General features: G+C 41.5%; 2 protein-coding genes across 2 annotated transcripts; one reads left to right on the top strand and one right to left on the bottom strand.

Annotated features, from left to right (window-relative positions):
• The first annotated feature begins 11,514 nt into the window (after positions 1–11,514).
• Positions 11,515–20,734, top strand: LOC141775899 (odorant receptor 131-2-like). Its single transcript, XM_074649641.1, has 4 exons — positions 11,515–12,240; positions 14,616–14,756; positions 19,471–19,735; positions 19,843–20,734. The coding sequence occupies exons 1-4, from the start codon at positions 12,095–12,097 to the stop codon at positions 20,251–20,253; spliced, it is 963 nt and encodes a 320-aa protein (XP_074505742.1). The 5' UTR covers positions 11,515–12,094; the 3' UTR covers positions 20,254–20,734.
• LOC141775892 (nuclear factor 7, brain-like) lies at positions 14,811–18,134 on the bottom strand. The gene has a single exon (XM_074649634.1). The coding sequence runs from the start codon at positions 17,864–17,866 to the stop codon at positions 16,499–16,501; it is 1,368 nt and encodes a 455-aa protein (XP_074505735.1). The 5' UTR covers positions 17,867–18,134; the 3' UTR covers positions 14,811–16,498.
• Positions 20,735–22,111: the final 1,377 nt, after the last annotated feature.

Here is a 22,111-nt window from a genome sequence, read left to right as displayed (position 1 = left end):
CGAAGTCGGTGGTGTAATAGAAATGTTTCTCCACAGGCTCAGATGCAATCACACGAAGCTCGTCCTCCACAGCTTTTCCGACACCCACCGCGTACATGGTGATACCTGGAGACGTGCACGGACACGTACACATATATATGTAAACATTAATCTGGAATAAGAAGAAGAAAACAAACCCTCACACTAGCTAGTCTTACCGGCTTCTTTGGTCATCTTGGCGTACTCCGTGATGTCGTCCTGCGAGCGTCCGTCTGTGAACACCAGTCCGATTCGGGGGATGTTGCGGCTGGAAGGACGTGCGCCCTCTGCCTCTGAGAAGCTGTTCTCCAGTATGTGTTTCAGGGCCAGACCGGTCATAGTGCCTTTCTCCATGTAGTCCACCTAGACCAGGACAGGAACAACAGTTCACTGTTGGCATCTGTTCCTGTTGGACGCCCACCAGGGCTGGGCAATATATCCATAACATATGGATATTTCTAACTTTGCGGTTTTGGTGCTTCCGTGTAGTTTGTGTTGGAACAGCGTAGCCAAATGCGATCGCGCATATGGAACACCGACCCGATTTATACGTGTTAGAAGTTACAAACAGTCCCTTTAAGGAACGGATCAAAAAATGTGCGATTTATTTGCAATGAATTGCAATTAACTATTAAATTAAATATTGATGAAAGCCCTAGCATTAAAACATGAACGTGAAAAAAACAAATCAATTCTACCTTCATGACTGCAGCTTTGATGTCATCAGCAGTGTGGTACATGTTGAGAGGGAACTCGGTCCGGACCCGGCTGGAGTACTGAACCAGACCCACTCTGGTGCCGTGAGCAGACACGTCCAGAGAGTCCACGACCTGAAGCACAGGAAGAGGGGAGGGACGTTCATCGAACACAGCACAGCTGACACAAGCTACTCTATTACAGAGGTGGAAAACAAATCGCTTCACCTATGTATCGCAAACATTTTTTTTTATGGTTTCTAAATAGATGTTTTAATGCCAGCATTGATATATTTGCTTCATCTGAGTCTATGTGGAGGTAGAAGGAAGTTACCGCTTTTATTGTTGTAGTCTGAGTAAAGTGACGTTATATCCATTCCGTATCCGTCAACCAAAACAAACCTCAAAAAGTCTAAAACGTTGGAGGGTCAGCGTGGATACGACCTGCACCCTCCCATGTTAAATCCAGCGTGGTAAACACTACACATCCAGTAAAGGATGGAAACACTTTGGGTTTTACACATTGCAGAAAAAGCAGAGCTAGACATCATGGCTAAAGCTGCATGCTAACTCTGTCACGGACAGGAAACGTTATCGTATCGCGGTAACGCGCGGTCCAGCCGGCCGTCGCTCTCGTCTCCGTGGTCAAATGGGCCGACGCTACAACTGTAGAGCACCCATATACTGACATGTATGTTCTCTGCATTCAAACGGCCCCGATGGAGCTGACCATGGATGAATAAAGAGAATGAATGTGAAGTTGTAGTTTTGTTGCCTTAACCTAAATAATTTGTAGTTTTGTTGTCTAAACCTAAAGAAATTGTAGTTTAGTAGCTTAAACCTGAAGAAGTTGTAGTTTTGTTGTCTAAACCTAAAGAAATTTTAGTTTTGTTGTCTAAACCTAAAGAAGTTATAATTTTGTTGTCTAAACCTAAAGAAGATGTAGTTTTGTTGCCTAAACCTAAAGAAGTTGTAGTTCTGTTGTCTTAACCTAAAGTAGTTCTAGTTTTGTTGTCTTAACCTAAAGAAGTTGTAGTTTTGTTGCCTAAACCTAAAGAAGTTGTAGTTTTGTTGCCTAAAACTAAAGAAGTTGTAGTTTTGTTGCCTTAACCTAAATAATTTGTAGTTTTGTTGTCTAAACCTAAAGAAATTGTAGTTTAGTAGCTTAAACCTGAAGAAGTTGTATTTTTGTTGTCTAAACCTAAAGAAATTTTAGTTTTGTTTTCTAAACCTAAAGAAGTTATAATTTGTTCTCTAAACCTAAAGAAAATGTAGTTTTGTTGCCTAAACCTAAAGAAGTTGTAGTTCTGTTGTCTTAACCTAAAGTAGTTCTAGTTTTGTTGTCTTAACCTAAATAAGTTCTAGTTTTGTTGTCTTAACCTAAAGAAGTTGTAGTTTTGTTGCCTAAACCTAAAGAAGTTGTAGTTTTGTTGTCTAAACCTAAAGACATTGTAGTTTTGTTGTCTAAAACTAAAGAAGTTGTAGTTTTGTTGTTTAAACCTAAAGAAGTCTTAATTTTGGTGTTTAAACCTAAATAAGTTCAGTAATAGAGCATCAGCTCAATAATCAATACTTTGATACCCAAATAATTGTCATTTGGTTTTAATAAAAAGTATCACTTAATGTTTTTATTTGAAGGGTTTTGATTTATATGTTTGTATAAGTTGAACGACGTTAGCCGACCTGACTGTTTGTTATAAAATCATCATAACTATTAATATGTTTCTGTCCTGTTGTTTCAGCTGATGCTGTGCATGCTTGCCTTCGTGGTTCCTTCCCTTCAGGCCGCTCTCATCTCGCTGTTCCCCCGCTTCAGTCTGGAGATTTGCTACATCTTCTTCCTGGTCGTCTACATCATCCCCCGCTTCATGAGCCCTATGATCTATGGCTTTCGGGATGAGCAGTTCAGGAAGTACTGGACCCGGTACTTGGCTCGTCGGGGCCAAAGAATCGCCAGGGTCAGACCGGTGTTACAGAAGGTGACCCTGTAGGTGACCCTGTAGGTGACCCTGTAGGTGAAATAACCACATCAAGAACCCACAGTTCCCACTAACTGTACGGGAGCTCCTGGTTCAGCTCAGCTCAGTTCAGGTTTTGTAGCTCTATTGCATTAATTTGTTTTTTTAATGCATTTAAGGCCTTCTGTCCACGGCGACCAATGTTGGAACGTATTTTCAGAATAAAGCTTTAATCACCGTTAACAGAAAGTCAGCGAGACACACTTGGATGAATGGATGAACTCACAGTGAACATATGAATATTAGGGCTGTCAAAGTTAACGCTATAATAACGCGTTATCGCATACTCAATTGATATTTCGGAGGTTGTAGCGGCTCAGTTTTAAAGCTAGAGTTGAGATACTGGCATCATATGAAACTAGAAAACCTCAGTAATCCATTGGTACTAGGCTTGACACGGTAGTTGGTGTTACCGGTGTTACACGGTGGTCGGGCACACACGATTACATTATGTACCCATCGCCCCCACCATCGTTTTGCTTTTTTTACAGAAATAAAACCCATTTAGTTCATTTTGGTGTATCAGCGCCATGTTATCAATACAAAGTTGGACGACGGACGCTATAATAATAAAAATAATAATAATAATAATAAATTTGACTTATATAGCGCTTTTCAGGAACTCCAAGACGCTTAACAAAATAGACGGGAAGCGTTGTGAGACAAACAGCAGACAAACGACACACACAGGCGCACACTCATACACACACAGACAAATGGGTGAGGGTAGGGGGGCTAGGAGTAGGCAGAGGAGAAAAGATGGGTCTTGAGGAGGGACTGAAGTAGTGAGAGGGATTCAGAGTCTCTGATGTCTTGTGGGAGGGAGTTCCAAAGCCTGGGAGCTGCCCTGGAGAATGCTCTGTCCCCAAAGCTGGGAAGGTTGGACTTGGGGGTGGAGAGGAGACCAGCTGAGGTGGATCTGAGGGACCCTGGGGGTTGGTAGGGGGAGAGGAGGTCAGAGAGGTAGGGGGGAGCCAGTTGGTGCAGGGGTTTGTAGGTGATGATCAGGATTTTGTAGGTGATCCGGTGAGAGACAGGGAGCCAGTGGAGGTCTTTGAGGACTGGGGTAATGTGGTGCCATGATTTGGTGTGAGTTAGGAGTCGGGCAGCTGCGTTCTGGACCAGTTGGAGTTCATTGAGGGAGGTAGTGCTTATGCAGCACAGAAGAGAGTTGCAGTAGTCGAGGCGAGAGGAGATGAAGGCGTGGATGAGCCTCTCGGCGGCAGGGGGTGTGAGAGAGGGTCTGATTTTGGCAATATTGCGCAGGTGGTAGACAGAGATTTTGACAACTTGGCGGATGTGGGGCTCAAGGGAGAGGGTGGGATCAAATATCACACCAAGGTTGCCAGACTGGGGGGAGGGGGAAACTGTGGTGCCATCAATGGTGAGTGTGGGGTTGTTGAGTTTGCTGAGGGTAGATTTGGAGCTGATGAGGAGGAGTTCAGTTTTGTCGCTGTTGAGTTTGAGAAAATTCTGTTGCATCCAGGTTTTTATTGCAGAGAGGCAGGAGTTGATGTTGGAGAGGGGAGGGTTGTGGGTGGAGTTGGTGCTGAAATATATCTGTGTGTCATCGGCATAGCAGTGGAAAGGGGTTCGGGGGTTACGGCTGGGGTCATTGATAATGGTGGAGAAGGAGGCAGACTTGGCAACTGTGAGGGCATCTTTGTAGGTGATGAGGTGGGATTTATAGGCTTCGAGGTGAACAGTGAGTGATGTTTTTTCCAGAGGTGTTCTAGTTGGCGGCCAGTCTGTTTGAGGTTTCGGAGGTGGGGTGTGAACCGGGGGGAGGAGGTGTTGAAGGAAACAGTTTTGGTTTTTAGGGGTGCCAGTGAGTTGAGGGAGGCAGACAGGGTGGAGTTGAGGTGGTTGGTAAGATCATCAGGTGAGGTGAGGGGTGGGCCCAGGGAGAGGGCAGTAGATAGCAGGTCGGAAAGATGGAGGGATCGATGGACTTAGCGTTACAGAATTATATGACTCTGGGGAGTTGCAGACGGGGTGTTGGGGACGGGATTGTGAATCGGATGAGTTTGTGATGGTCTGGATATTGTATGTCTGGGTGGTGGGGGTAATAGAGGAGTGTAGATGACGGTTGTGTTTGGGGCCACAGTGAAGGTAGCATTTGCGAATGAGGATACCGTCGGATTGGGCAGAGGAGAGAGCAGTGGGGGATAACCTGTAGTTTTTTCTAAGGCGGAAGAGTTGACAGGGAGAGTAGTGTAGAGGAGGGGAGAAGGTATTGAGGGGAGAAAACAAATGTGGGAACCAGGGGAATCCTTTGAATAGCAGGGGGGGTAATGTAAGAAAAAACAGGAGAGGGTGAGTAGTGTTAATGGTTCCATGGTTTAGCAGGCGGGTTAGCGGTTAGCAGGCTGGGAGAGGGACAGTAGAGGCAGCACAGGGCAGCATTAGACGGGAGGTGGGGGAAGCAGAGTCAGATTTCACACACAGAGAGAGAGAGTTGACAGACAGACGATGGCGGAGGATTTGGTGTCAAAGTGAAAAGCAAACGCGCCTATTTTGGCAATATTTCAGATTTAAACCCAATGCTATAAGGGAACCATAACGTTAATGAGATAATCGCTGTGAGGAGGATGGAGCGGTCACAGCCGGTGTGCGCGGCGCAGCGGCGCTGGGTTGAAATCTGCCAGACACACCTGACGGTTAAGATCAGAGTCAGCACTCTGCACATATTGACCGTAATCTTTTCTTGTAAAATGTACGGTGTAATCGGTAACACCGCTGTTGTTACAACTTTATTAACTGGTGGGAAAAATTCCTCACCATCACATCACTAATATGGTACCAACCATGTCATACCAGCTTGTCACAAAGGAGGCTAAATAACGCTCCTAACTTACACTAAATTTTGGCCAGGAAAAACTGTCATGTCCAAACGGGTTCTATGGGTACCCACGAGTCTCCCCTTTACAGACATGCCCACTTTATGATAATCACATGCAGTTTGGGGGCAAGTCATAGTCAAGTCAGCACACTGACACACTGACAGCTGTTGTTGCCTGTTGGGCTGCAGTTTGCCATGTTGTGATTTGAGGATATTGGTTTATGCTAAATGCAGTACCTGTGAGGGTTTCTGGACAATATCTGTCATTGTTTTGTGTTGTTAATTGATTCCCAATAATAAATATATATATACTGGGAAAAAAAAGTTCGGAAACTTGTGTTTGGTGGATTATTTCTCTGTTGTTACAATGCTAATGGGCATTGTATTTTACATGGTTGGAAAGCCTATTTATTTACCTTCGAAATGATGTCCGACTTGTAAGGATCATGCATTTGTGGGATGAGCAGCACAGCTGATTATGTGCGTAGCGCCCAGGAAAAATGTTCCAAAATGCTTTGCCGATGGTAAACAGTGTATTCTCCTGTTGGTACTGACTCTTGTTTTGAGTTGTTTGGTGGATTGGATGATTGAACTCTCTATCAGTAACAAGAAACAAACAAGACATATTGGCAATTTTACACTTTATTCATTTAATACACAGTCAGGAGCCTCAGTAGCGGTGGAAGATCCATACGTAGCCACAACAGCCTGGCACCTCCTCCTCATGCTGGTCACCAACCTGGTCACATGTTGCTGTGGGATGGCGTTCCATTCCTCAACTAGGATTCGTTGCAGGTCACCCAGCGTGGTTGTGTTGGTCACTCTAACACGTACAGCACGCCCAAGCTGATCCTACAAGTGTTGAATTGGGTTGAGGTCTGGACTCTTGGCAGGCCGTTCCATTCTCTCTACTCCCACATTGTGGAGGTAGTCTGTGATAACCTTGGCTCTGTGGGGGTGAGCGTTGTTTCTTGGAGGATGAAGTTAGGTGCCAGATTGTGGAGATATGGGATCGCCACTGGCTGCAGAATCTCATCCCGATATCTCACTGCATTGAGATGGCCTTCAATGATGACAAGCCCTGTTTTGCCAGTGGGGGAGATTCCCCCACATGTTCAGGTTCCATTGTCTGTGTTGTCGACACCAGCGCAAACGGGCCTGATGGTGAAGGACAGTCATTGCAGGCTTCCTGGTAGCCTTATGAGAATACACTGTTTACCATTTATGGTGTATGGTCTAAGACCTGCTCTATATATAAAACGTCTTGAGATAACTTCTGTTGTGAATTGACGCTATACAAAAATAAATTGAATTGAATTGAATTTAACCATTGACGGAGCATTTTGGCAAATGTTTCTTGGGCGCTACTCACATAATCAGCTGTGCTGCTCATCCCACAAATGCATGATCCTTACAAGTTGGACATCATTGTGAAGGTAAATAAACAGGCTTTCCAACCATGTCAAATACAATGACCATTAGCATTGTAACAACAGAGAAATAATCCACCAAATACAAGTTTCCGAACTTTTTTTTCCCAGTTTATATACATTTGCATAAAGCAGTATATTTGTCCACTCCCATGTTGACAAGAGTATTAAATACTTGACAAACCTCCCTTTAAGGGACATTTTGAACAGATAACAAAATGTGCCATTAATTTGCGATTATTAATCATGGACAACCATCGCGATTAAATATATTAATTGATTGACAGCCTTAATGAATACATAATGATGCTCATGGACTTGGTTACTACTGACTACTACTACTACAGAAACTGTGTGCGTTGTCAGATTTGTTTGCGAAGCACATTAAACAAAGCATGATGGGAACTGTGATGTTTTAATCTTGCAGCTAATCCTTCATATAAAGAGCCATTACACACATTGGGTATGCTTATGCTAACACAGGTAGCAGTCAGTGTCCCGTTTAAACAACAGAGGCCAGTTACATTGAAGGTACTGTGAGGAACTTTTAACTGGTTTTGAAACAGTCTCAATTTAATACTGATGATAAGACATAAGTAAACAAGACCGCTGGGAGCCGAAACCGACATCACCCTGCTGGAGGTCCAGGCCGTATTACTGGGCCTGCTGGAGGGAAGGGAGGCACGGGAGAACCAGAACCAGGACTGAGCGGGGCAGACTGTCAGATCCTGCTGCAGCAAAATGAGAGGTTTTCTAAAGGGACTCTGGTGCTTGGACCGGCTAAATCAACACAAAATTGAAGTTCCTCGTAGTAGCTTTGAATCTGGAAACTAACAACACCCGTTTTAAGAAAATGTTTTGAGGACGCCAAGCTAAACGGATCCTCTACAGATGCAGTAAAAGTGGGATATATAACTCATCATTTTAAAAATTAACTCTAGTATCTGTTGCAGGTTGGTGGAATACAAAAACACACAGTAACATTCAATAACATAGTAGTGGGGTCACTAGTATATTAATAATGCACATATCATACAGATACATGACTTACACGTCTGTTATTGATCATCACAGTACTGCAGTGTTGATTACTTCATGAGATGCAAAGTAAAGATCACAAAATCTCTCATTCATAGTTTAAACATTTACATTCAAACTGTACAGTAGAGTCGAGGGCTGCAACTAATAATTATTTTTTTAATATCGATAAATCTGTCAATTATTTTCTTAATTAATTGTCTATAAAATGAAAAATGACCATCAGAGTTTCCCAGAACCCCAAATGATGTCCCCAAATGTCTCGTTGTGTCTGAACAGTTAAACAACCCCAAATATTGAATTTAGAGTGATAAAATATCATATCCTCACACTGGAGAAACTAAAATGACTCAAATAATTAATCAGTTATCAAAACGGTTGCAGTTTCCTTTTTGGTTGATCAACTAAATTGCTCAATTGGCTAATTGTTTTAGGGTTATTCCTTAACTAGACACAATCACTCATCGTACAGTTGACCCGATAGCAAAGGAAGGACCCCCCCCTCGGCCGAAGCTAAACTACAAACAGAGGTCAGTTTCAGTGAAGGCCCTGGTTCTGTCCATGGAGACGATTGTGTCTGTTCGAGGAAGCACAAATTACAGGGCGATGTGCACATGCGCAATAGTCACATCGCAGGATATGCGATGGCGGCAAATGAACTCCAACACGTCATGCTGCAACTTTATTGCTGCTTGATACGAAAGGAAAACTCTCACAGTTCTCATTATCAGGACTAATGCAGTGTTTCCCAATAATTACAGACGGAGTAGGCCCACAAGCTGTTTTAATATTTAATAGCTAGACAGGATACTATTAATTGTTGCAACTAACTCTGCCTTTTCTATCTTATTCAGGTTGGAGGTATATGAAATGGCATATAAGCTTTGAAAGTTTCCCACAAAATTGATCTATAGATCTCCGGGACATCATTAATGTCAAGGGGAGGTGAAGCTATTCAAACATACTGTGGCTGCTGCACTGCAGCCGTATGGGTTTATAAAGTGTGTCTGGAGACAATAATTCTACAACACGCTGTAAATTTCTAGCACAACTCTCTAGTGAACAAAGCTCTCGTGGGCCACAGACTCCTGATGATGAGCTTGTTCTATTTCATGTCATTTTCTAACTATCTGATCCGCAGCGATCCCCGACCACTCGTCTCACAGCCGGCTGCACATAGAGACCGATGTTATGTGTCCAGCTCGGAGGACTAAAGGCTGGTTGTGATTAAAATGAGCTTGTAGCTCGTTGTCTACCTCACTACGGTTAGAAAGAGCCCTCGTTGGTGTTTTAACTCTGTTTCTCTGATGAGTTATTGATCCGGGGAGTTTGAATCTGTGAATATCTTTCACACTTTACCAAACTATCCAAGTTAGCAAAAGCTTCTGCTGACACTGTACAGATGTTTTGTTGGGCCGATATCCAATGAGAAGCCTTGATGAGCAACGTCATGACAACAACTCTGACTAGTCACAATGTAGTTATAGATATCTCTGTTAATTCCTGATAGAAAAGCTCAGCTGTTAAATGTTAAAACAGCTCGCCATACAAAGGGTTCAGAACATTAACAGCATTTCATTCGTTACATGTTAACAAAGTTTATTATCATTCTTTAAAGGTTTTATGAGCTGAAATGAGAGTTCAGATTTTGCAGAATGTTTCACACAACATAATCTTTTTAATTTGGTCCCAGTGTGATGATGATGATGATGATGATGATGATGACGATGATGATGATATTGGCGGGGGAGATGGAATGTATCTCTCTATGACATTACCTGTCATTTCATCACAATGTGATGTCATCACATTCTCATGACATCACAGTGTGATGTCATTACAGTGTGATGTCATCACATTGTGATGTCATCAGCCTTCCTTTTATGTTGGCTGTGAAGTTTTGATCCTTTGACGTACGATTCTTATGGCTAGACCAACACATTTAAATCGTACACACTTGCTGAGATTGTTAGCGGACCGGTAACCGGTTGAACATTAACAATCGACGAGGGTGACTGCATTATTTACATCTCCATGGGACAAGCGTTATTGTTACCAAGCTCTTCAGAGCTGACGACCGAAGTAGTTGAACTCCTAAAGAGCCAAGAAGCCTGGGAGGAAAAATACAAGGCTCTGAAGGAGCTCTCAACAGAAATGTCCGAGAGAGAACAGAACTGGGAGAGGAGACTAAAACAGTTGGAGGACGACAACAATGATGATGATGATGATGATGATGATGATGATGATAATGATGTGGGGGGGATGGAATGTATCGCTCTATGACACTACCTGTCATCTCATCACAGTGTGATGTCATCACAATCCCATGACATCACATTGTGATGTCATCACATTCCCATGACATCACAGTGTGATGTCATCACATTCTCATGACATCACAGTGCCCTTGCGGGCTCCCAGTGCGACTGTCAACCGGGGCGGACTGTCCTCAGTTCGAGGGGGGGGGGGGTCTATGGGCGATGTCGGCAACCAACCCGACCCGTCTTGAAACACGAACCCCGTCTCGTTAACCACACTTTGAGGGTGTGACTTCATCACCGTTCATATCTATACAACCAGAGTGATTAGGGTTTACTTGAGCACAAAGTTCTTCATAGATCTATCCTCTTCGTGTTGCTCCTAAAGTGCACCACATTGATGCATTTAACTTGTAAATGTTCAACATTTCAGGGTGAAAATTCCAGTATTTTTTTCGTACTGCAGAAAAATAAAAAAATTGCAATCTCAGTTTTTTCCAATATTGTGCCGCCTCAGCACACGATAACACTGACTACAATGATAAAGCTTCGACCAGGCAGTACATTAAGCAGTATAACGCTGTTTCATGTGAGTTGTTTGATTTGTTTGGTGTGAGGTTGGAGTGCAAGGCCTGACCATTAACAGTCTGCCATCATAGTGGTCCCATCTGACGGGTTGGTGGTGTCAACAAATCCTCATCTGGGTCTCTCCTCTTTGAAAAGAATCTCTAAAACTTTCATTTTGATGAAGACAAACCGCATCACATTAATGATAATGAACAAACTTCTGCGTAACCTTTTGTATTCATCAACAACGAGCACAGCTGCTATAAATACTAAAGAAGTGTGTTGAGTAATAACGGATTAGAAGTTTATTTTACAACCACTAAATCAAATCTGACATATAGACATGCCGATGTCCCTTCCTCACTCCCCACCTCTCAGAATAATAATCTCATCTCACTGCATATGAAAATCTATATGAAGTGCATCTCTTCCTGGTCCTCTCACTGCTTACAGACAGTTGGTATCTCGACATAGAGCAGTGTGGTGTTGAAGTAAGTTTCACTTTATTTCTTCAAACTTTACATTTCAAGTGTATCTTAAAAAGTCAGACGGCAGCAGAAGAATAAAGTTGTGTCCTCGTTATCATCTCACCACAGTTAGAAACGAAAGAGGCGTTGTTAGATTTACTATATGAGATAAGAATGAAGCTGCTCCTCCTCACACAGACACTAATATAACTTGAAGTACCCAACAGGACATTTTAAATTCAGTCAGTTCATTTCATTACAGACAACATCTGCAGCTTTAATCCAAAATTGTCCTTTTTTCTGTATTTTTTTACTTGCTTAGCTTCGATTACAAAACGTAATGATGAAGACAAACTCTTTAAATTGTATTCATACCGTTCAGATTAGAAAATGTGATACTTTATTTTGTTCTTAATATATTTGAAATGTTTTAATGAAGCTTCCTAATCATAGACTTATTATCTGTTTATAAATCACAACTTTAGTTTTAATGTAATCGTAGGCTCTGTTATAAATGAGATCCTACTTTATCCAGACTTTATCTCTGTCGTAGTTCTTCTGTTGTATTTCTTCTTAATCGTGTGACATTTTTAGATGAATCCAGTCTTTGGAAGACATTTGATGTGAACTGACCCACTTCCAGCACAGTGAGAAATGATGAAGAGAAGAAATAATGTGCTATATTTTCATCTAAATGACACCTTTTGGATTAATTTGTATTTTCCATTTGTTCTGTGGTTTGTGTCTTCCAGCACGGAGACATGAACTCGACCGGATGTCTGGACAAGTGGAACAGCGCTTTCGCAAAGAACTTCATCACCTTCGCCCTTGGCTTCATCATCAACTGCATCAACGGAGCGTTTGTCTACACCTACTTTAAGAGCCAGGTCTTCTACAGAGACCCCAGGTGATAGACGGACCCGGGGTGATTCCTTTTCTTTTAAACAAATATGTGAAGATGGTTACAGTAAAAATCGATTATATTTGATATTCAGATCTGATGAGTTGTTTGGTCGTGTAATTTAATATACACTACTGTTGAAAAGTTATCAATCAGCTATTCTACTGATGTTCTTCTTTCCTTCAATAATTACTTTTAACAGAAATAGAAACAGAATAATTCAGACACCGAGGCTGTATTCAAAACCGCCTACTACATATTACTGAGTAACGCAGTATACAGTATACAGTATACAGTACACAGTACACAGTACACAGTATACAGTATACAGTACACAGTATACAGTTTACAGTATACAGTATACAGTTTACAGTTTACAGTATACAGTACATAGTATACAGTATACAGTTTACAGTACACAGTATACAGTATACAGTATACAGTATACAGTTTACAGTATACAGTACATAGTATACAATATACAGTACACAGTACACAGTACACAGTTTACAGTATACAGTATACAGTGTACAGTGTACAGTATACAGTACACAGTATACAGTATACAGTATACAGTATACAGTATACAGTATACGGTACATACTGCATACTGTGTTCCAGTGATATATTTAGCAGTATACTAGACGAGGCTTTAGTCTTTAAACCAGCTCTTAAAGCTCTGGACAAAAACAAACTCGTACCACTATTACAATATTATCAAAAAATACAACTTTCTTTTTTTTCTTCTTGACTTAATGAGATACTGCAGGTTTAAACTATTTATTCTAACAGCTCATGGTGAAGTCAGACAAACAGGATCATCAACGAGGAGAGACGGGAAATATAAAATATTGATCAGCAACATTTACTCCGACTGCTTTTTCAGTTCCGCCGACTAAACGCTGGACTGATCTCCCTCCAGATATCAGTCATGTGTTGTCTCAGCAGGTATCTCGTCTTTCCCTTGTGGATCAGGACGTATACTGCTGGTATAGTATGAGGCTTTAGAATACAGCATAAATGTTTTATTTACATTTGAAAGTAGTGGATGTCCCCGCAGTGTTGCATGATGGGAGAATACTGTTGAACACGGACTGCACGACATGAGGGAAATATGTGATAATGTTGTTAAATATTACAATAAGGATATTACTTGTGATAAACAAACAGATATTAAAGTGTACTCAGTTCTGCTGCTTTCAGTATTCTGCTAAAATACCAAAAATTGCTTGTTGTGTTAAGAATGAAGGAAATTATTTCCAACATTGAACTGAACACAAAAGAATAATAGTTGCATGTTAAAGTGCAGATTTCTCCTGATGCTCTCTTTCAACTAAGTCAAAACAAAATTCCTGACTGAAACATCACAGTGTTGACATCACAACGACTATTAAAAAACGATACAGTGCAGCTGGAACTTGGATGTTGAATTAGTTTTCAGTGAGCCTCAGTGATCATTATTGAACCTCAACGGGTCAACTTGGCTCTAAATACTGAGTTAGTCCCTCTGCAGTCGACTCAGTGGTGAGACTGGAGAGGGTTCAACTGGGATTATGTTCATCTGATATTACAGTAGTTTAGTATTCTGCTTTGCTAAATCATCACATTGTAGCTGTAAATTCCAGCTTGTTCTCGGCTGCATTATTGTGACGTTGACACTGAAACAAGAACCTGTTCACATGTTGATGCTCAGCTTCAGTTTCTTTCACCAATAACTGATTTATTCTGTTCTGATTCAACTGGTGCTCAGAGGGATCCACGTCTCTCTCAGTCTGGTTTAACCGTTGGACAGCGTTTTGTTCTGCATGTACTAAACTAAAAAACATCTATTAGTAAAGAGGACTTTCTGCAAACTAAAAGCATCAAACACCATTCAGACATATGTGAAAAATACCCCAAAATTATCAGTAAAATATGTGAAAAATATCCAAAACATGTCCAAAAAATGATTATTAAAACATGTGAAAAAAATTTTGACAAATTTCCGAACGGTTTTCGAAAAGTTTTGGAAAATATCAGAAAAATATTAGTAAAGTATCTGAAAAATATGATGTGAAAACTAAACTAAATAACATCTATTAGTAAAGAGGACTTTTTACAAGCTAAAAGCATTAAAGAGCATTCAGACATGTAGAGTCGTCCTCTCACACATCTGACTGACTCAATCAAACTCTGTGGCAGCACGTTAACAACTTTTCAGCCGTTGTGTGTTTTGCCACATGTTGTGATTGTGAGTGATTTAGTGATTTGAACAGAGTTTGGAGCTGACTGAAAATTCAACATTCTCTCCTCTTTCCTATAAACTCTCTTCTCATCTTGCTTATTTTGCTCTTGTCCTTCCTCGTCTCCTTCACTCTTCCTCCTCTATAACTCCTCTGCAGGTATGTGCTGTACATCCATCTGGTGATAAACGACATGATCATGCTGACGCTTTCTGTGCTGCTGCAGATCATGACCTACACCATTCCCACGAGCCTCGCTTCCTGCTGCATCCTGCTGCTCATCTTAGTCACTGCCAACAAGTAGGTGTTTAAGGAAGAGTAAACCACAGAACACCAGTTTAACAAGATGGACATTTGATATGAAGAATAAAAGAGCAAGCAGCCATTTAACATTTATAAATCACTGTCTTTCAGTCTAATTACTTCTTTAATTAATTCATAAATAAATTCTTAATAAATTCAAGATTCCTTTATTGTCACTACACAGAGTAGAGTGAAATGTGAAGCAGTCCTGATGGTGCAATCACACAGAACAGACATTATAAAAGATACAACCTTTATCCAATACAAGCTTAACCTACTAAACTACTTAATGAAATCAAATCAAATCTCTTTAACACTTTACATGAATAAACAAATCAATGTTTGAACCTGCTGTTCAAATACACAGAAACTTCACATTAAAGATATAATCAATAATCAATAAAGGTAAACCAAAGAGTAGCCCCTCCCACCTCCATCATGTTACTAAATAAAGCCATAATCCATGCAGCCAGGAACTCTGCTGACTGCAACGATGCCTCCCGTTTACGAGTCCGTCTACGAGTCCGTCTACGACCAACTGGTCCTGAGTTATGGAAGGGGCGGGGCTTAGATTTAGGGGCGGGATCCGCGGTCTCTGCGTCCTCAGGTGAATAGACAGGAAGACGCCTCGCGTCATGGAAACAGCCTCTGTGCTCTACTGTATCCTGTCGGTACAACTGTATTTTTGTTTAAATATATCTTGTTTCTAGGCTACATATCTACAGACTATCAGACTACTATAGGCAGAGGAAGTGCATTATTATCATACTGTCGGAGATGTGTCGGTGTGTTTTTGTTCCGCTGCTTTGCGCGGAGCTGACACCCGCTCGCTCTATCTCATCCCCGGCTCTCTGAAGCTCTGTACGCCGCTGTTTCCTGGCAAAGACAGCGGTGTCGGTAGCACTGAGGTCACCGGCTCTATGCCGGTACAATAACCTTTTATTTTGATGTTAAAGGTCCCATATTGTAAAACGTGAGATTTTAATGTCTTTTATATTATAAAGCAGGTTTAAGTGATATATAAATACTGTGAAACTATCAAAACGCTCAATATATGGAGACATACACACAGCCCGTATTCAGAAACTGGGGGTTTGAAACAAGCTGTTAGGATTTCTGTCCATTTGTGATGTCACAAATCTACAATATTTAGACCATTACACGGTTTTAAATGTAAACATACCAAATGTGTCTCAGTATATTTCCTGTTGCAGTGTATGTGAATGAGATCAGCTGACAGGAAAAAATGGACCCAGTTGCCTAGCAACGCAATTCCGTTGAAATGCACTAAAACGGAGCGTTTCAGACAGAGGGTGTATTCAGTCAGACAGGATGAGAAAAATAATGTGTTTTTTGAACATTAAAGCATGTAAACATGTTCTAGTAGAAACCCAAAATACAAGTATGAACCTGAAAATGAGCACGATATGGGACCTTTAATAAAATGTGCCCGAATTCATAAATATGTAGGATATCACTACTGACATTCCTGTAGTATTACATGGCAGCGTCTGCTGTGTTAGCCGTGTGTTTACTACGTGTTTATTTGCATACAGAACGGGGAATCCGATCCGATCACAAGAGCTTCTATTATTTAAAGTTTTACTGTAGATGTCATCCTGATCACCATGACAACCAACATCATCATCATCATCATCAGGACGACACAGTCACATGTTCCTCAAAGACTCAGAGAAGAAAATTCAGTATATGTTGAAATACATCATCATCACCTTCTATTACTGTTGTCCCACAGTCACAGCGACCTTCACTGGTAGAACCTTCAGCGGGTGATTCTCAGTGGCAATGTATGGAAACATCCTCTCAGTGAAAGTGTGTGTGATTGTGTGTATGAGTGTGTCAGTATCAGGATCAGAGAACGACAGCTGTCCTTCGTTCCAGTCCAGATTCACTCGGATCATCTGGAGCTTCTTCTGCACTGGGAGATCAGTGAACGGACCCGACGGGGAGAACCTTCTGTACTCACCATTAGAGAACCATATTGTCCATAATCCAGACCGTATGTCTCCCTTCCTCTGGGCAGACTCTGCTGCCACACCCAGAGACCAGCATGTACTGTCTCCGACCTGGACGTCCCAGCTGTGAGTCCCTGAGTTAAAGCCCTCGGAGCCCAGGACGGAGTAGTAATCATGAATCCTCTCTGGATTATCAGGAAGCTGCTGTCTCTCTGCTCGTCTCACACTGGTCAGATCTTTGGACATGAGTTCTGGATCAGCGGTGTTTGGGTCCAGAATCACAGGAGTGTAGCAGGCCATGTCCTTCATCTTGTTCCAGATGTTGAAGGTCAGGTTGCCCAGGTGTTTGGCCTGGTCTATCAGAGCTCCTGAGTCCAGCTGTGGATCCTCCAGCAGGGGGCGCTGCTGGACTCTTTCCACTGCGACCTTGTAGTTGAGCAGGAACGAGACATCTTCGTCTCTCAGCTCGTCCTCTGTGGCTCTGACCGCGTCTGAAAGAGCTGCTATCTCTCTGCTCACAGCCTCCATCTTCTCCTTCATCATCTGACTCTTCTGCTCCTCTTCCTCCCTCAATGCAGCCATCCTGGCCTCCTCTTCCTCTTCTAGAAACTGGTGAAGCTTCTTAAACTCCTCCTTAATCTGCGTCTCTGTGTGTCGGGCCTGGACCTTCAGGTGTTCTGCTGTTTGATCAAACTTCACTTTAACTTCTTTAAAATCCTTTAACTTCTCCTTTAAGGGCTCCAGAGTTTCCTGAAGTTCCTTCTTGTGTTGTCGTGCAGCTTCATCAATGGATGTGAATCTGTGATCGATGTGTGTTTCTGAATCTCTGCAGACGTTACACACCGGCTGCTGATGGTCCAGGCAGAAGAGTTTGAGTGTCTCAGAGTGCAGACTGCAGAGAGTCTCAGAAGCTCTCTGATCTCTCTCACACAGCTTCTTTAAATCCAAGTTATCGAATAGAGCCATTGAAGATCTTCTCTTACAAATTGGACACTCTTGGACGTGTTTCTCCGTCCACCACTTCTGCAGACAGGCCTTACAGAAGCTGTGGCTACACGACAGGGTGACAGGATCTTTAAAGACGTCGTGGCAGACAGAACAGCAGAGATCGTCCTCTAATCTGGACGCCATTTCGTCTCCGAGCGAAGCTGTAAACACAGCAGGCAGACGGCTCAGCCACTTCCTGTTCTCTGAAAGTTACTTTCACTTTGAGTCTTTGTTCTTGTAAAACTCTGGTTCAGTTTGTGGACTCAGCAGCTGGTTGAAGTGGTGGTATTCCAGTATTCCCAGTATTCCCTCAGATGTCCTCTCTCAGTGGAAGTGGTGGTTTTGGTCTGAAGGTGAATCTTATCTTCCGTCTCTCAGTGTGTGTTTGAGTGTGTGGTCTCAGAGAGGCAGAATAACAACCTGTTTCCTGGTTTGTCTCAAGGATATTAAATGAAGGCTGAGACGCCGTCTTTGACCCCGTGGAGCTGTGACTCATGCTCAGTGTGACTGGAGCTGTGATGTTGGAGGGTTACAGCAGATGGCGCTAGAAATAAAGAGCTGGTACCCACTCAGGTGCTCTTTGGGTGGCCTCGGACTGACTGAATTTTGTGGGTATATGCTTTCTATTTTTCAGATAGAAATCATTTGTTTATGGTCCTTTATTAAAGATCTTTAAATAACTGCAGAGTTGTAATTCTCACCCATGGAGTAGTAGGACACCCTGCCTATATTTGACACAACATGCTTTTGTATTAACCCTCTGAGACCCGACCAACTTTACTGTCTTTCAGTTTTAAAGCTAGAGTGAAGAGACTGGTATCATCTGAAAGTACAAAACCTGATGAATCCATCGGTACCAACCATGTCACACTAGAGGTTAAATAACACTCCAAACTTACGCTAAATTCTGGCGAGGAAAAACTGTCATGACCATTTTCAAAGGGGTCCCTTGACCTCTGACCTCCAGATCAGTGAATGTAAATGGTTTCTATGGGTACCCACGAGTCTCCTCTTTACAGACATGCCCACTTTATGATAATCACATGCAGTTTGGGGCAAGTCATAGTCAAGTCAGCACACTGACACACTGACAGCTGTTGTTGCCTGTTGGGCTGCAGTTTGCCATGTTATGATCTGAGCATATTGTTTTATGCTAAATGCAGTACCTGTGAGGGCTTCTGGATCAATATCTGTCATTGTTTTGTGTTGTCCATTGATTTCCAATAATAAATATATACATACATTTGCATAAAGCAGCATATTTGTCCACTCCCATGTTGATAAGAGGATTAAATACTTGACAAATTTCCCTTTAAGGTTCATTTAGAACAGATAAAACAAAGTACAATAGTTGCCTCTGAGATGTAGTAGAGTAAAAAGTACAAACTGTACTACTTCAATACTTCTTGGGACTAATTTAGTTTATAAAAGTATACTTCAAGTGTAAGTATTGTACTGATAGTTTACTAGTTATATACTTGTAGCCCAATTCTTATTTTATGAAAGTACACTTTAAAGTATACTCTCAGTAAACTACTACTTTAATAGTTTTTACTGCAAGTATACTTGTAAGTTTTCTCAAGTGAACTGATAGTACTTAGCCAAATATACCATAGGGTAGTTAGTATTAAGCTTGTGTTTAGTTGGTGTCTGGTAACTCCTCAGGCTTTTGTAGACGTGCACGCTGCTTTACAGTTTGTACATTGAATCCTAAACAAATGAAATGTTGTGTGTTTGTGCTGATCCAGGAACAGCCCTCTGAACCTGGCTGGCATGGCAGTGGAGCGTTACATTGCCGTTTGTCGACCTCTTCATCACGTCCAGATCTGCACCGTGCAGCGAGCCTACGCTCTCATCGCACTCATCTGGGTCGTCTCCTTCATCCCCGCCCTCACAGATATCCTCATCATCCTCGCCACCCAGCCCCCGTCTGTCTTCTCGAGGGTCGTCGTCTGTTACCCTCTCAACGTGTACACCACGCCGTACCACAAGGCCCAGAGTGTGGTGGTCCAGGTGGAACAGAGATGAATTCTGTTTACTGTGTTCCAGGTTTTATTTTCATTTCCTGTCTTGATGACTTCACTGATGGAGATTAAAGTGTCTTCACGTCTTCCCCTCAGGTCCTTCTGTTGTCCTTCGTCTTCCTGACTCTCATCATCACCTACCTGAAGGTCCTCTGCGCCGCCTGGGCAGTTTCTGGTTCTAACCAGGCCTCGGCCAGAAACGCCCGCAACACCATCCTGCTGCACGGAGTCCAGCTCCTCATCTGCATGTTGACCTTCATCTCTCCCTTCATCAATGTCCTTCTAGCCACCGCCTGGCCTCGTGAAATAACCAGCATCTTCTTCACCAGCTTCCTGTTTACCAACGTGCTTCCACGTCTGCTCAGTCCGCTCATCTACGGCGTCAGAGACCAGAAGTTCAACACACACATCAGGCTGCACTTCTGCTGCAAGTTCAGCAGCTCTGAAGAAAAGAGGGTGAAGCTGAGGGTGGGAGCCCGGAGAGGGTCCAAACAGGTGTTACACTGAATGGCCTTTATAGACTACACCTGCTACTACTACCATGTTTAAATAACACTGAACCACACACGCTCATTCTGGTGTGAACTGAAAGGATGCATGTAGACCTACATGATCTTTGAATGGGCTAAAACCTGCAGAACAGAACTGATCTAATGCTTTCAGGCCCACTTTTGATGTGTAAAAGCTACATTTGGGTCTTAAAGTCACCAGCTATAATAGTAATTGTACCTATTTATGAACTGCAGTAGTACAATACAAATGTCAGTGTCCCATAGGGCAGCTCAGGGAGCATGAATAAAGAAAAAAGGCCTTAAAATTCAGTTGCTTTAGCCATTATTTCTCATTAAAAACTGTTTTTATTACTTTACCTTCAAATAATTCCAAACATATAAACAGCCTCACAATATAATACTATTCAAGGTTCATTTCATTTCATTGTCATTTCAACCATAAACAAAGGATGACAGCCGAGATGAAACTTTGGGAAACTTTTTCAGGATCAGGACTAAAAAAAAAAAAAACTTAAAAAAAAATGCTTTTTAAAAATTAACTAATTTAATGAATTTATTATTGTATTATTATTATTATTATTATTATTATTATTATTATTATTATTATTATTATTATTTTATTTGTATTATTATTATTATTTTCTCTTTGTCTTATTATTATTATTATTATTATCATTATCATTATCATTATTATTATTATTATTATTATTATTATTGTCATTGTCATTTTTATTTATTTATTTTATTTTAATGCTGATGTTGTTTTCTCTTGTGTACTTATTTTGTTTGTTTCTAAGCTCAATTACTTAAAAAAATGCTTCATAAACTATTTTAATTACGAACTGTAAATTGCATATATGAAAACAACCTTGAAAGAAAGGGGAAAAAATAAAGTATAAAAAAATAAATGCATGCGGGCATAAAAATGATTTTAATGAATGTAAATCTGTTACATATTTTTATCGAAATATATTAACTTATTTTATTTTGTTGATATAAATCTGTGAATGAAATGAATAATTGAAAAGGTAGATGATGAAATGATAGATGATGACCTGCAGCATGTGACTCAGGTAATGTGCTGTCTGTTAATTTGGGCCACACAACACAACAGTTTACAGCAGCTAATACAATTAAACATTTTAATGACAATTTACCCCAAATAGAATGTCAATAATATAATGACCCATACAGCTCCTGATCCATGGTGAAAAGGGGAAGGAGTGGGGATGTTAGTTGATTAAATATTAATCCTACACGTTAATGAAGATGACAGATATTTGGGTTAGTCACAGCTAATCTGTTATTTCACTTTGGTTCCATCTCCCTCCTAAAGGTCTGGGGACGGCCCGAAGCAATGACACCCATAAGCAAACTAAATACAAGGAGACAAACTCCGGCCACCTCTTTCCCAGGCTACACCAAACCCCTTAAAGGGGCGGCTGTGGCTCAGAGGGCAGAGCAGGTCGTCCACCAATCGGAAGGTCGCTGGTTCAGATCACATGTCGATGTGTCCTTGAGCAAGACACTTAACCCCAAATTGCTCCCGAAGGCTGAGCCATCGGTGTGTGAATGAGTATTTAGATCCTGATGGGCAAAGTTGCCACCTTAGCAGCCTCTACCATCAGTGTGTGAATGTGTGTGTGAACAGGTGAATGCTGACATGCAGTGTAAAGAGCTTTGAGTGGTCAGAAGACTAGAGGAGTGATGTAGACATGCAAGTCCATTTACCATTTACCATACTGCCTGGGGTTTGGAGGCTGGAGAAAGACAAATAGGACAATCTATCAATATCGACGTATTTATCTATCTATTTATTTATTTAGGTTCAGTTTTGTGACATGAATTTAATA

This window comes from Sebastes fasciatus, chromosome 1 (genome assembly GCF_043250625.1).
Source record: "Sebastes fasciatus isolate fSebFas1 chromosome 1, fSebFas1.pri, whole genome shotgun sequence".
Classification (NCBI taxonomy): Eukaryota; Metazoa; Chordata; class Actinopteri; order Perciformes; family Sebastidae; genus Sebastes; species Sebastes fasciatus.
Note: the sequence above shows the minus strand (reverse complement) of the source record. Positions and strands in the feature narration are given on the sequence as shown.